The sequence below is a fragment of the Struthio camelus genome, chromosome Z (assembly GCF_040807025.1).
Source record: "Struthio camelus isolate bStrCam1 chromosome Z, bStrCam1.hap1, whole genome shotgun sequence".
In the NCBI taxonomy this organism is placed as follows: Eukaryota; Metazoa; Chordata; class Aves; order Struthioniformes; family Struthionidae; genus Struthio; species Struthio camelus.
Genome location: NC_090982.1, coordinates 18,366,647 through 18,383,368, shown reverse-complemented (window position 1 = coordinate 18,383,368; position 16,722 = coordinate 18,366,647). Strand labels below are relative to the sequence as shown.

Genomic DNA, 16,722 nt, shown 5'->3' with positions numbered 1-16,722 from the left:
TTCATCATGACTGTCAGTAAATGGGGAGGATAACACTTATCAACCATGAAAAATAATTTTGAAATCTCCATGTGAAAAAGATCAGTTTAAATACTATTCTTATTAAAGCCTTTTTGTCAGGTACAAGCAGCATAACATGCATAAATTCTGTTTACATAACATTATAAAATTGTTTCATAAAAATATGGTTTAAAGATACCTGGTAACTTAGATCAACTTGCAAAATGTTGACATTTGTACTAGCTTCCGCTAGTGCAACTGGCACTTACAGGCAACTTAGCAAAGGCAGAGGACTAACACATAACAGAGAGTCAGGTAACTGAACCTAGTATCAATCTAAAGGCACTCTAAGAAGAATAAGTTAAAAAAAAAAAATCTGGGTAGGCAATCAATTTTTTTTTTTAATATAAGAAAGAAAGATATTTTTACAAATTATTATAGCCCTCTAAAAATATACCCTATTTCATAGTTTGGTCTTAATTGCTTTATATTATGCATCAAAACTAGTGAAGTAACAGATGCCCTTATCTAGTAAAACTGAATTGCGTTTTCCTTGCATTTCATCTCAGGTATTGTCCTATGAGTTAGTATCAGATTCTGGTAAATCTGACCAGTAAATAGTTATGCCAGTACATCATACACATAGGGGAAACGATATTGGTAAATAAAGATCTAACTGCACCTGATTACTACAACTTATTGAATCATTTAGCTTCGAATTCCTGAACAAAGCGTACTGTGGACCCTGCAGTCACAGAACCGTCAGTTTAAATTCATTAGCTCTGATACTGGTAGGAGTCCAACTGCAGCAGGAAGGAGGTAATTTTATTCTGTTTTTCTCCTTAAAACCTTAACTCAACGACAGTTTGAGGACAGCATGCATTTTATTTCCCGGAGGCAGGGCCACTACTTTTCCACATCAGTTTTTACAACAGCGACGGTCCAAACACTGAATTTTCATTTGTTAAATTACTTATTGTTCAAGTATTGTCTTTTATGTAATATATTAATAAAAACTCATTTTAAAATGCTGTACTGTTTAAGTCAAGGTAAATTTCTGCGAGCTTCAGCCATAGAGAAATTTTATCATCACTGTGAAATTAATTTTAGCAAACAACTTCTAACATAAGCAAATCACTGTTACGCGATAAATCGCAAAGTTAAAATAAGAAAACAGCTGCATTCAAAAAGATTACCTGTTCTGCCAGTGTCTCACAGCCTTTAAGTTTTCCTCTTGAGCACTGAATTCCACCATTTCCAGTTATTACAATGGTTGCAAAACTCTCCTCTCCAGAAGGATCTCCACCAGGCTCTTTTACTTCAAAAACCTCCGAATAGAAGGCAGACTGAAGGGTTTCCAGATTTATAAGATATTTAAGTTTCAAGTTTCTGGCAGTAGCTTTGCATTGGCCAAACTGTTGTATAAATTTGCGGAACCGGTACCTTATTCTCTTTCGTGTCAAAATGTGGTAGTCTTGGATTTTTGCTCGAACACATTTAGGCAAAAACATTTTGTAGCTGTGAATATATAATCATCAAAAAACTTCTGGTTTTATCCATTAATTCTAGCAAAGATAACTATTTCTGCGCTAAACAAGACGGCATGTAAATACCTTCTCCATTAAATGCAACAATTTTTAAAAAACTGAAACATAAAAGATCCTCTTTTTCAATCTGTATTTTGTTATTTCAAACATACATCCATCTCTTCTTCCATTTTTCTTTTTTCCTCATTGAGTTTCAACATCTATTACATAAATGCACTCTCTATAAATATAGACATTTCTACTTCAGTCATTGAAGTTTCAAGTAAGACAGCAAAATAAAATTCCGAGTTAAACCATACGCATTTGCTTTGCCTGGTATAGAAGCTGGGAAGAGGTAAACAGCATGGGGGACAAGAGGGACAGCAATGCTCAGATCTTCTGGTTGAAAATACAGGTGACAGAATATAATCCTGCAGTTGGTTCTCACTTAAGTTGCCTGTACCACAATCTGTATTCTATTAGAGGCCAAAAGAGTTGTCTGACCCCTGTAAGGATCCGATGAGTTTGTTGGCCCTTGCAGAAACCTTTCTGCAAGGTTTCACTAAGAGACAGATGAGCATTAATTACCAAGTAGGGATAGAATTAACTCAGCTGGAGGGGAAACCGATTAGGAAACTGAATGGGAAGATGAAGGTCACTGCTTCTGTCACCTCAGTCTTCACTATAAAGGTCTCCTTTCAGGCCACCCATGCCCGTGCCTAACGGCAGTCTATGGGAATGCAATACTACTCATAATACAGATATACATAAGTACATGGGATCAGATGGGATGCACCTGAGGGTGCTGAGGGTGCTGGCAGGTGTCCTTAGGAAGACTGGTATCCTTCATCTTTGAAAGGTCACGGCAATCAGGAAAGGTTCCCATACCATACTCATCTTTAAGAAGAAAAAGTAGGAAGATTTGGGGAACTACAGGCCAGGTCCGCCTAACCTCAGTCCTTAGGAAAATCATGGAGCAAATCTTCCTGGAAGCTATATGCAGGCACATGAAGAACACAAAGATGGTTAGGAATAGCCAACATGGATTTACCAGGAGCTAATCATGCATGAATAACCTAACTGCCTTCTATGATAAAATGACTAGCTCATCCAGCGCTCACCCCTTGTTGAGTGTTGTTTCTTTTGACTTTAGCAAGACCTTCAACATGGTCGCGTAGAAACCTTGTAGGACAACTGTCAATATACGCACTGGATTGGGTGATTCACAAGTTGGGTGGAAAACTGGCTGGACAACTGGACTATGACAGAAGTGAGTCAGCAGCCTGAACTCTGCTAGCTGTTTTCCTCAGAAGCTGATCCTGAGCCTGATGCTGCTTAACATCCTCATTAACAACCTGGACAAACTGATGGAACACAAATTCTATCCAATTCACATATGCTATCAAATTGCAGGGAGCAATTGGTACATTAGAGGACGAGGCTGTGATTCACAGCAGCCTCAACACACTGAAGAAACGGTCTGACAAGAAACTCTGAAAGTTCAACAAAGCAAATGCAAAGTCTTGCGTCTGGAACGACACACTCCTACGCAACAGTACCGGCTAGAGGCCGGCCAACAGGCTAGGAGTTAGCCTTGCAAAAAAGACATGGGGGGTCCTGTGTTAGAAAAGGGATTTAATTGAGCTCTAGCCCAGCTTAGCACTACAGTGCCTAAAGTAGATGAAGCCTGCAGGCCACAGGGCTGAATTGTAAATGAGCTTGAGAGACATTGCTGAGGATGCAACTGCAAAGCCAGCTAGAACCAGCCCTCAAAGATACCGAGCACAATGGCCAGAGGTAACAGTTAACCTTCGGATAAGATAAGGCACTATGGAGCAAGAACACAGCAACCGTCTCGGGATGTAGATGTGAACCAGTCAAAAGGAAAGAGACCACCGACTCAGTAAAGACGACTGGAATTTCCTAGCAGGCAGGGAAATTTGACTGTAAGGAGTATAATTGCCCCAGAATTTCTTTCTTTAGGGTCCTTTCTCAGAGGCACCCAGCTCGAGCTGTTACTTTGCTGTACCATCATTTAAATAAATAATTAATTTCGCTGCTAGAGGTATGGGAGACTCTGCTCCTCGGAAACCTAGGGTCGAACTATTTCCATTACACCTGGCTGAACATGAGTTGCAGTGCATCCCTTGTGGTGATGAAAGCTAACCACATATAAGACTGCATCAGTAAGAGCCTAGACAGCAAGTAGAGGCAGTTGACCATCCTCTTCCTGCTTATGAAATCACACATGAAGTTTCTCTATGCAGTTTTGGTCACCTCTGTATAAAAACAGATGTCGATAAACTAGAGTGAGTTCAGTCGAAAGCCAGCCAAGATAGTTAAGGGCCTAGAGCACATTATATTAGAGAAGAGGCCTAGAGGAGCTTGATTTGTTCAGTGTGGAGAAAAGAAGGTTAAAGTAGGGGCTTCTAATTATAACCACCTGTCCAATTATAACCAGCTGAAGATAATAAAGACGACCGAATCAGGCTCTTCTCAGATGCGCACACTGAAATGACAAGAGGCAATGGACACACAGCATAGCAAGGGAGATTTTGATTACATAAAGACAAAATCCTCCTCAATGCGGGTGATTATTATATACAGGACAAAGCTGCCCAGAGATATGGTAACATCTCCATCCTTGGAGTTTTTCAATACCTGGACAGACAAGGCCCTGAGAAACTTGATCTAACTTTGAAACTGGCCCTGATCTGAACATGGGGTCGGATGTGATGACTTCCAGACGTCTCTGTCAATACAAATCATTGCTTACATCATTTTCCACGTAAGCAGCTGCTGTCTTGCCGCTCATTAAGATAAAATCCATCTACCCACAAACCTGCAGAACAGTAGTCCTGATATAGGCCTTCTATTAATTTGCAGTTTGTACTACAAGTAAATTTATAGAATTACTATACTAGGAAAAAAAACCACCAAACTGCTAAAAGTTGAACAACTCCATGCAGATCCTAATGTGCAAAAATATCATTTTAGATGACGTTTAAGTGTAATATAATTCTGAAGTAAGGAGTCACCTGACTGAATTGTAAATAGCCAGCGGCGTTTGGTCCTTTTCTTTGGCTACTCTCATCATATCCAGAACAGCCATTCCAAGGCATTCTTCTTGTGTTTCATGAGTAACAGGCATTTGTATCCATCCATCCAAAAAATCATCTCGCCACTGAAAAAGTAGGATACGAGAAATCAAAATACAACTTCTGCATTGCTGTTTAACAGTAAAATTTTTAAAATGATTGAATTCTTCCGACTGCATCCCTTTGTCCCCAAAGGGTTGCGCGTATTCCTATTGGATACCTGCTACCATCAGGCTTAGTAACACTGTTCCTAAAATATTCTACTGTCAAAATCCAACAAGGTCAATATAGGAAAGATGACGTCCCACCTTATATCACTTCAAAATGAAAGTTGCACCGAAAGAGTTCTACATGCCAGTGGCACAAGAAAGGAAATACATACTGTCACTGCTCTCCCCACAACAGTCATTTGAGTTTCCTCTCTTGAAGAGCACAATATGACCCTGAGTTTCTTTTTTTTTTATTTAGAGTGGGCCTCAAGCAGTCAAAAGAGCCTACACAGCTACTATGAGAAGAAGTGAAAGGGAGTAAAGACTAACAACCTTTACCAATCAGCGTTAGGGGGGCGGAAAAAAAAAAAAGCAAGTCATACCTGTGCAAATAGGTAAGACATGACAATATCATCAAGAACAGGGCTTTCCGCACCCCGAAGAATGCCATACCGATATGCTCTGCTTGTGCCATTGCAATACCAGTGGGGAAAATAAAACCTGTCAAGAAAAAATTTAGGCAAACATCAATAAACAGCTATTTCTACTTACCAACACCAGACATTTTCCCTTTCACAAATATGTAACTTAGTGCCAACGGGCGTGAAGGGCCAATATGAAGCCCACTGAGTCAACAGAAGACTTTGGATCCAGTTCTTGGTGTCTTAAAGAAGTACAGCATTTAACCAGGCTGAGAAGCTCGACTGGCAAGAGTTAGCAGCTCTGCAAAGTAATTCTCATCAGAATAGAGAGAATCTTGGGTTACTGTCTTGCAGTTTCTTTTGAGATAGGGCTACACAGACTGGTTCAAATGGCAAAAGGTGGGGGGGGAAAGAAAAAAAAAAAAATCACACTCTGATCAAGAATCTCAACAACAGAAGTTCTGAATAGGATTTATAGGACATCTCCTCTCTTGAAAAACTCAAGAGAAGGGGACAAGATTATGCTTCACCTAAGTGAACCATATATCAGTGTGCCAAAGAGGACAGCCCCCTCTACCCTGGCTCTCACTTGAATACAATGATTTGTAACATAAGGGGTCTTCAAATTTTTTCTACTGCACATACCAAAGTTCTTGAAATCATCAAACCACATACATTTAGACTACTGAAAAAATTTGTAAAACTCGGCACTGTAAATTCATGATTTTTTTGTATGTACAGCACTGGAGAGATTAACAGGGGAATGTCAGGGTAAAGCAACACTGGAACAGCCTGCCCAGAGAAACGGTTTAATCTCCATCCTTTACAGCTTTCAAGTACTGAATAGACCAAGCCCTGAGTTAGTGTAAGTGGCACTCCATTTTGAGTAGAAGAGTGGGTCAGATGACCTCCAGAGGTCTTTTCGAACAAATATGTTAACAGTTCTATGAAATTTCTATAAATTTATGTTACCATACTAACGAAATGTACAAACTAAGGGAACTGCTTCAGTGTTCTCAATTTGTAACTAGTTACCAAAGGAATAATCAGGCCACATTATATAATTCAAAGAAATAAAGAGTCCCTGCAGTAAGAAAAACTGTGAATATAGCTTTAAAATTCCACTTTCAAAAAGCAGATTAGACACAAATGGCTCTATTGCAGACATCCTGCAGACTACATGAGACAATTTTACATTTCAGAACTCCCAGTAATTCCAAACATGGAAGCACATGGGAGATCAAATGGATCATTATTAAGAAAAAATATTGTTTTCCCTTCTACTTCATTTTTATTGTTTGTTTCTTCAACCTAAAATGGCAAATAGAGTAGTCTGTGGAATGCAGACAGAAGACAAAAATACATTATTCAAAGCCACTCAATTCATATTTATTCTTTTATTTATAACTTTTACCCAGATCTTTCCAACAATCTGCCTGTAATTTTTTGAGACAGTATCATTCAATTAAGTATCTTTTTTCCCCTTTCTTATACAGTTTTTGTATTAATGCGAAAAAAGAGTTACGTTTGCATTACATTACCTTATCCGGTAAAGTAGAATGAGTCTGGTTGCTTCATCTACATGGAAGATGTGATTTGGGGGATACCAAATTCTCTCCGTTTCACTCATGAGTGCGAACATGTTATGATACACCGGCATGATACCTGAAAAAAGAACAGAAACAAACATTTGTAAGAAAACATTTTTACATGGAATCAATCTTATTTAAAAAAAAATTTGTTTGCAAGTTAGGAGTAGCAATTTGACCCATGTTCTCCAATTATTCACTGTGAACGCCACTGCAACCAGCATCCTATAAACTGCGGGTCATTTTTGTCCATTTATTTTCTCATTTTTCCTCTACCTTCTCTTATTACAGACTGTATTCACCTGTTATCCTATATGGTTAGATTACCAGAATAGCATTTAATACAATGGTCCTCAACCTCTCAGTTGCATTAAGAAATAACAGCAAACTGCACGTTGCCTTTTTACTTACCTTTTCCAAAGACAGACACAGGCCTTGAGCTTATGTTTTTAGACTGAAAGAAAGTTATAAGTAAAGCAGTACAAAGAAAATCATCATGACTAGGACACACACCTGCCTTCTATATTACAGTAACTCAGTTAAGGATAAAAATAAACATGTACTGTTAATTACACAAAACTGGAAAATAATTTTTCTGAAACAATTCAGAACTGTTTTAATGAGAACTAACAGCCAGGCCTACTCAATCACAAACTACGGAAATCAAGAGTTTTGATTTAGAAGTATTACAAACTCATTTTCCTCTCTTCTACAATTCTTCACAAAGAACTAGAACAGCAAAGAAACTAGCATGCGTCCTTACCCTTCAAAGGGAAATAACTTTTCTCACCTTGTTTCTTTTCCCTCTGTTATAGTAAACTTAGTCATTATAGAAGATAAGCGGGTCAAGATGATTCAAAACAACCACCTGAACAAGCAATCTGAAACCTGAGGCTTGTTTATGTAATTTTGGAACACGCAACTGACTGAATGGTCTGCAAAAAGGAGTATTTGAAAAATATTTAAGTCAAACAATGTTTATCTGCTGCTAACAAAAAAAAAAAATCACAGCAACAGCTGAGAACATTCTAAGAAAAAAAAAATATATAAATCCTAAGTAGTTTCATCTTGGTTAATCAAGGATACAGATAGTATAAACACAGAGAAGGAACATGAAACTCTTCTATCAAGAAAATACTGTCCAAAAATCTGTCAGAGAAATCAAAAAGAAAAAAAAACATTAAGAAGAGCTGAGAGAAATAAGAAAACTGACAAAACAGAGGCTCCAAGTTTAAACACACTCATAATTTTAAAAATTATGCATCTGATGGAACTCAAAGAGATTATTTAATATACAAAGCAATGCTGTTCAGAGCTTAGGCATTAATAACAGTATATTTAGTTAGAACAAGAAAGTTCTGATTCAGATACAAAAAGGACAACTCTAAGTCTAGAGACCTATGTCTAGACTCAGAGTAAGTCTGCACTGCAAACTAAGGCTTAACTGCAACTTGAATGCAAATAGCAGTTAAAGCACACAAGCTCAGCCATCCACAGGACTTCAGAAGAAACTGAAGACCACACCACCTCTAGCTGTGCTGAACAGTTAAGTTCCTTTGAAGTTAATTCGGTTATTATTACATGAATTTCAGTCACATCAAACCTTTGGACAGCAGAGAATACATACCCCTGCAATACAGAACAGGTAATAGACAGTTCAATTCTTCTCTTTAGGAGAAAAGGAATATTATGATCTATTATAGAAGCAAAAATAGTTTGATACAGCTAAAAATCTGACTAAAAAGATAAAAATAGTAAAGGCAATATACAGCAAATTTATCTTCAAAAATATATGCCACCACGGCAATGAAATTTAAGTAAACGAAGATAATATGTTACAAGGAAAATACTTTCTTCCAGTGCTCTGTTAGTGCCATGGAAAACAATACGGAAGCTACATTCAAATCTAAAGCTTGCAGAAACTGGGAATGCTAAAAGGAACAAGGAAACCTAAGAAAGTAATAAACCTTCCTTTGCTGAAATTATCTAAAACTCTCATGTATTACACAAAATAAATATTCACCTTGATTTCTTAATCAAGTTTAGCATTTTGCCTTCACCTTTATTCTTTTATTTCTGTCCAGAATTTCTGAAGAACAGTTCAGGTTCAGAACAGTGGTTTCACACCTTGTGTGGCACCAGTATGATGCTGTTCTTACTTCCTTCTTCGTTTCACCCATTTTCCTCTCTACAAGTAGGGAGGGGCAAGACATATGAAAACTTGATGTTTCCACTGTGTCCTCTCAAGAAGATGAGACATACGTACACAGGGATGGTTTTAAACAAATGACTTGCAGAATAATTTCGAAATAAAAGTTAAGAGGTGTTATAAGGCCCAGAGTCCACAGGATGTGACCTTAAGACTTTAAGAATGTAAAGTGCATAAATGTACTGACAGGAAGTTAAGGGATACAGAAAGAAATGCAGGATATGCAGAGCATGCATACACTGCAATCTGTCACTGACATAAAAATTAATGGCAACTGTATATTACATAGAAATAAAACAAAAATAGAACACATACCCAGCGAGAACTACTCACTTTTTTTTTCAACTTTCTTTTCCCCCTCCAAGACTATGATTTCAGTCTCTTGGATTGCTGAAACATCTTCTAACAAAAACAACATATTTAGCTTGAATGTATTTAGAAAACAGACGACAGCAGATAAAACTGGCTAAGAAATTCTGTATTTTGAAGGAGCTTTACAGAATCAGACAAGAAGCCAGACTGTCTCCTACTGTAGGGCAGAATTAACTTTATCCTTCCTAGTAAGTGTTTATCCAGCTTTCTCGTAGTAATTTCCAACAGTTTTCTTAATGATTTCCAACAGTGGGAACTCCACAATCAGCACCGACAGCACGCGCCAATGTGTCAATATCCTGTTACTGACATGCGTATGCCCACACTCAAGACATGGACAGAAAGAGTCATGAGAGGAAAGCAGAGCTGCTGCAGGACCAAAGGACTCTGGGGAAGGAAGGGCAGCAACTCTTCAGCAGCACCAGAATTTCAATTTGGCTCTAGGGTTCCTGGCTGCAGGTGCCATCTAACAGAGGACACATGCCATAGCACTGGAGCTACCGTACCACAGCGCTGGGTACCCATGAGATGCAAATGCTACGATTTGGAAAACGGGTTAAATGCACAAGACTTGACAGCATGAAAGAAGGAAATTCAACCACTGACAAACTATATTAAAACTTATATTCTTATGCTTGAAGAGGGAAGAAGATAGGGGGGTCTAGGCATCAAACAACAACAGGACAAACGCTAAAATGTGACACTCAGGAGTAGGTCATAACGAAACAGAGCTGCATTTATGTTGATGCAGGCAAGATACTGCGGGGAAGGAAGGCAAAAAAATTATTTAAAAACTAATAGATAAAGGCAACAAAAATAACTTCAAATGATGATAGAAATGAAAGAAGTCTGGAGAAAAAGCAAATCACTCACAGCCCTCCCCCCAACAGTAAGAATAAAATCATAGAAATTCACCCACAAAAAGAAAACAGCCAAAAAAAGACACTCACGCATCTCTCCCTGTTCTGAACAATGTCTAGATATAGGGATCTGCTGAAGAAGGCAGGCCTAGATTTAGAACACATTTAGAAGTAATCAATTTGAAACAAATTAATCAACTCTGTACATAAAATTGCACAAACCTGTGGAGCAAAAGTAATTGACTCTTAAATAACAGCTAATTTATTTTTATTTTATTTTATTTTTTACAAAACGGTGTTTGTTTCTGTAGGTGGTAGGAGGGCTGAAAACAAGAGGTCTGTTGCGTGGCTTTCAGATTAAGCTGTTGAAATCCACAAGCAAATTATCTGATGCTTCTTTAAACTACAGCTCACTAAAATACGTGAGAACTTCAGGTTCTAACACATGAGCTTCAAAGGAGAAAAAAAAAAAAAAAACCATTTACAGGAAATTACAGAAATGGACAGAATCATATAAAGTAGCCAAAGAGAAACCAAAACTAAACAAAATCCCCATAAGAATAGCCCTGTACAGCTTAGTCACTGAAGGACTGGCGGTAAACATGAGGGTGTCGAAAGTTCATAGTGCAATAAGGAATACTTGATTCATTATAGATTTGAGAAATATCAAATTGTTGCTACATTTTATGGACTTTAGAATGAAGCTATCCCATGCAACTAAACATCGTTCTCATTTGATGTGTGAATTAAGCTCCATTATATTACACTATGGATCAGTTGTCTGTAAATCAACAGTAACTGATTTATAAGTTCTAAGGCTGTGCGGTGTCTTTATTCCAAACATTTTCAGAATAATTATGGTATGAATCTAACCATTAATCAAGGCAAATATTAATCAAGGCAATGCTGGGTATTTACCTAATCTCACTAACACATCTCCTTAACCTACTAAAAAATCTCCCCCACAAAACATACTGAACAAGGACAAATTTCCCAGTCATAATTCTTAAATTGAAACATTAAACTGCTGTATTTCACCAAATATACAACAGACAAGGGCAGGGGGGTGGCAAGCAATTTCAGTGCAGACCATTTCATTGCTGTTCTCTTTTGCTAAGAAAAGAGCAGGAATTTGGAATTCCCCTTACAAAGCAGAAATGCTGACATTAAAAGAAAAAAAACAAACCTCTTTGCTCTCTTCTTCTGTGTGAAATGTAAAATGTGCTCTCATCTGTCTGTCACACTTCAGCATTTATAATGATATCTTTCACTCAATGTAAAATATCATATGTGTTTGTTCAAGAAAGGGAGCTATGTTTCTCACTTTAAAAAAAAAAAAAGCGTGTATCTGTGCCAGAATATTGCCACATTTGAAGAAGTCAAGCCATTACACAAATAAAGCAAATCCTCTCAATAGGCTTTTGAAAATTGTTCATAAAAGCCTGACGAAAGAAGAGAGGTCAGAAATTTCTCTTTTCATGTAATTCTTACCACCACTACTAATTGCAGGAACTTTTCAAGTGGCTAATAACCAAAGTGTTTATAAGTGCTTTTTCTAATGAAAACTGGAAGACAAAAAGATTCAAAATCTTCTGAAGAAATCTATACATGTCAACAACAGTGAAAATATGTTTATCAGAAATTATTTTCAATACAAGTAAAATCAGGGAAGATTTTCACAAGAGGAGCAAAAAGCCTCCTCTGGATTTCTGTATAGCATGAAACACCCTATGAAAATCAAACAATGAACAATTGGGAGAGGAACGAGACAGTGATTCAGAAAGACATTATAAAGGGGAATTATCCTCCTCTTTTTGTCTCCAGTAGGGGGTATTAGAAAGGTTTTCTGGACCGTGGAAAAGACAGAAGCATGCTGTTCTCTTGACAAGTATTTTATTTAGCAGATAAGGCTAGACAGATAAAAGAGCCTCATCAATCTATACCCAGACTGTCAATTAACTTCCTGAAAGGTAGTAACACAAGTATTTTGCCACAAATTTCTACCTCAAGCCTAGCAAAGGAATGAAATGCAGAGTAGTTTCTTCCTTTCTTCATTACCCTTTAGAACACCACATACACACAGAAGTCACGCCAATTCATCTATACTGAAGCAGCTAAAGAGATAGTGAAATACAGTCTAGTAATACACTTCCTTTGTCAGGATAAGATATCCTTTCACCTATATTACATATTATAAAAAAGGCACCACAAAAAAAAAAGTGGAAGTCATGCTTAGACAACGCTGGAAATACACTGTCTTACGAATGAATCAGTTCAGGCATTTTTATATATAATTATAAAACAATCACGCTGTACAGATTAAAGCAGTTAGCTGCATGTGGTTAATCATTAAATAACTACACCATCTGCTATTTTAAAAGTGCAACAGAAACATTTGGCTGTTCTCACACACTCCTGTCAGGTAGGCTACCTTAAACTTAGGAAGTCTTGCACATACCAGATGGAAAATTGCTCAGCTTTTCCTACATTAAAACACGATCTTACCCTCATCTTTCACGTAAATTGGAGGCTTACAAAACTGACACCACATTCAATGTCACTACCCTGTCAACAAAATGTTGCTTGAAGAGTTAATCAAAGCACATGTCTCCTTTCTCGACAAAACAGAAGAATTACCCAGCAGGGTTCTGATCAACCTATTTTCTCATACATTTGAAAAAGGAAGCATCAGGAAAGGCTTTCTGCAATAGGCAGATAGTATTGGTGATAACCCTGAGCAACGTGAAAGCACAGCGCTCTCATCTTCCTTTTTTGCCTCTATAGCCATGTGAATTCAGGGAATTTAATGTTATGGATAAACCTGGTTAAAATTCTCTAGCTACTAACAAGAAATCTCCTCAACCACGCGAGAAGAGAAAATACTGTTACCTAGGCAGAGCTATACTGCAAGTCATCACAGCCATCACATTATACAACACAGCAGCAATACCCATGAAAATTTTGAACTGATCGCAGGCTCTGCCAGCATTTAGCCACATTCAGTGTTTTGAAATACTAACTCTCTGGTACAACTAGAAATTCTATACCCCCTTATGGCTTCCTAAGAGGCAAGAGGAGTTTCCAAGGAAAGCACCATGAAACTTCCGATTTACTTGCAAATCAGATGGGTGAGAATTAAAAGGTTCCTAGTGGAGTTTGAAGATATCAACATAAAAAGCACAAAACCCAACAACTTTTAGGTCTTTTAGTAACTGCTAATTGTCTGTAACCCAGCAACTCAATTATGACTATCGAAGTAGCTCTCTCCTGGGGTTACAGCTTCATTAAAAAGTTAGGATACCAGATTTAAGCAGCCATAATAGAAGGCAAAAATAATGAAAACAAAGCTCTATCATAAAGCAGATAAACAAACAAAATCAGGTATGTCCGACCAAAGTTGAAGGTTCATATACATGGAGGAAAAGTCATGAGAAAAGCAAGAAGCTTAATCACAGCAACAACTGCGTTGTTTGTCTGATTTTGCTAAAACATTTTTCAGTGCACTACTGAAGTGTTAGAGTTCCAGAGTCACTAGTTCTGCATGCTTTACTATTAATTTATTAATAACGATTTTCAAGGACATGGCACAAATGTATTTGGCTAAGACCAAAGCAATGCTTTGCTTACAGTTGTAACTACTGAACTATTTAACTGGGATTTACAAACTCATTTGCTTAGCGCATTATATCTTCACTTACTTAACCTTAATTCAGTATTCATTTAATCTAGATTACATACTTATATATGATACATTTATTTTTCACTCATATAATTCAGCCGACGGAATAAATCAACACACTGTTAGCTTAGCAATTTACAGAAAATTATTTTACCTTATAAAAATCAGTTTTGCACATATGTATGTATAATATGTCATTCTGGCAAGTTACATTATAAATTACTTTTTTTTAAGTGCCTCCACAAGATTCCACGGATTTTTTAACTGTCTGATCTATTGATTAAACTGTTAAATCCATTTACAAGGATATTTTATTGTACACTACTGGTACGGAATAAGTGCACCAACACGGTATACAAAATATGCCTTCTGTATAAAAAGTACATACATCCAAAATTCAAATTCAAACACTTGAGATGTCCTGAGTAACCTGCATCTGGTCAACCCATTCTGCAAAAAAATTCAATTCATGCTTTTTTTTATTCTACTTGCCAATTTTTTAAAAAGGCTTTCCAGGTTTTTTTCAATTTACATTTTGAGTTAATCTGAAACTATAAACAAACAGTTTACACTTGTTCTATAAACAATTCCTCTGTAAAATATCACACCAAGACTGCTTTATCCCTGCCTCTCAGCATCTCCAGCAGCTCTCTCAAACCATTACCACTGCTTGCATTCACATGGCCTTAACTGCTAGACATTTTTATAAAATGAACATATGCTCATTAAAACCAATTTAAAGTAGTGATTTCATTTAAGATTAGTTTGAAGGAGAAGGGAAAAAGAAAAGCTTTAAGATCATAATTCGGAAAAGAAATCTCAAACACTAAATTTCAAAGACTTATTACAATGATTCTACAACCTCTAGAACAGTTCCTCATTTCTTGTATTTCATCTTCACAGCTAGTTTCTCTAATATTTTCTCTCTCTGGCTGAGATCAAAGACTTCTCTTGTTCCTAGTGTTATCTTTATAATTTGTTACAAGGTAGTTTGTTACATGGCACTACTAGCAAAGGCCCTGACAATGAATATTCACGTACAATTTAATTTCGAGACATTTACTATTGTATTTCAAGTTAGAAAATTTGACTTCCTGTTTGATGTTCAGTTTCCCATATAAAAATCTGGCACCCCAGAAAAGCAGAAGCCCTGAGAAGGATTGGTGAGGTCACAGAAAACAAGCAACATCACATCATAACAAGCACATCTTCAGATGATGTAACAGGAAAGAGGACTAACTGGATTCCTGGGTTAGCAGAAATGGGATTCTCTGTTTGTGATGTAGGTCAGAAGAATATCACACAGAGCCCGGCCTGCACGTTTTCCTGTGAAACTGCAGGTGGTGCAGACGACAGCCAAAAAATTAAAACCATTAACACAGTCAAGCTGAAGAAATCAATGTAAGCTTTGTCAAAAATATGACTTAAAAGTAACTTGATTACAGTATATATCTTCCTAGGGCTAGTGACGAGGAAAGGGTGAGAAAAACATAACTTGAACAAATGGCTGAAAGCTGAAGCAAGGCAAATTCTAATTAGAAACAAGGCAGAAAAAAGGACAAACCAGCAATAACCATAGAAATGGTTAATCAAAATACCAAGGGAGTTAACTATTCCTCGTGGCTTCAAATTAGACTGGGAGCTTCTCTGGAAGGTGAGCTTTAACTGACTGAAAGGTATGTTCATTCAAAAATAACTGAAACATTTTGTAAACAGATGTCTTGTTATTCATTTTAGTCAGACTCTGCCAGGCCTAAAGAATTCCAACAACAGGACTTAAACGGGAAGACTCTTTGGGAAACTAGCCCATACTCATACAGACTACTAACTCAGAGCATACAACTTCAGTCATTACAAGATATTCGACAGCACATAAAAAAAACTAGCAGAGCCCTGAGGAGATTTAAACCATAAAAATGCTATTTAAACAATAGTTTATAATGAAATAGCAAAAGATAAAAACCAAAAGGATAAGATGCCTAAACATAACAAAATATTAAGTACAGTCAGAGTCAGCAACTTCACATCTGTGACTCACTGGAAAACAAGTAATTAGAACCATTTTAACCTGCAATGAGGCACTTGGGAAGTCAAAAGGCAAGCCCAGCCTTGTGCCACTGACAGCCCAAAATAAGAGATCCAGAGACTCTGCATGTGCGTGTGTGTGTGTGTGTGTGTGTGTGTGTACGCATGCACATATGCAGAATGAGAAAATAGTCACTTCAGTACCCAGAACTTGCTGGGATTAATTTATTTCTCTTCCAAAATTCCTGAAAGATGACTTCAACATACTTCTGTAATAGAAGAAAAATGTGCACTAACGCATCTTTTAATTATTTTACTATAGGTTGCAGCTTCTGAGCAAATGCAACAATTCAATGGCATTCTTAGAAGTAAACAGGAAACCTTTTTTTAGTTTCCTATCCTGTCATATTTACTCATTTTATTTCCTAAATGATTAGGAAAAGAAAGAACCACACACACACACACACACACAAGCAGTCCTATTATACTTAATCAAGCCATTTCCATCTGCAAATATATTCAACCAGTAATAAGAGATTATACAAGTAGATGCTACACAATTGTCAGGACCAGTGTTTTGCAGAGTTGCTGCATAATATAATGCTAATGTTTTCTAGCCCCAGCTGTAATTTAACCATCCACACTACATCCCAGCCCGGCAAAAGAAAGCCTCCAGATAAAGGACAGTGTTTCCCCTAAATTACCTGAAAAAGATGCAAATGACCTGAATATA

At 37.1% G+C, this 16,722-nt stretch overlaps 1 protein-coding gene across 1 annotated transcript in view; it reads right to left on the bottom strand.

The window, feature by feature from the left end:
- The window catches only part of JAK2 (Janus kinase 2), a 96,972-nt gene that overhangs the window by 32,484 nt on the left and 47,766 nt on the right, over positions 1 to 16,722 (bottom strand). Inside the window, exons 4-7 of the mRNA XM_068926844.1 lie at positions 6,797 to 6,920; positions 5,217 to 5,334; positions 4,565 to 4,710; positions 1,197 to 1,518 (exon numbers count right to left, since the gene is read on the bottom strand). Of these exons, the coding sequence (XP_068782945.1) occupies positions 1,197 to 1,518; positions 4,565 to 4,710; positions 5,217 to 5,334; positions 6,797 to 6,920 (710 nt within the window). The remainder of the gene's footprint in view (positions 1 to 1,196; positions 1,519 to 4,564; positions 4,711 to 5,216; positions 5,335 to 6,796; positions 6,921 to 16,722) is intronic.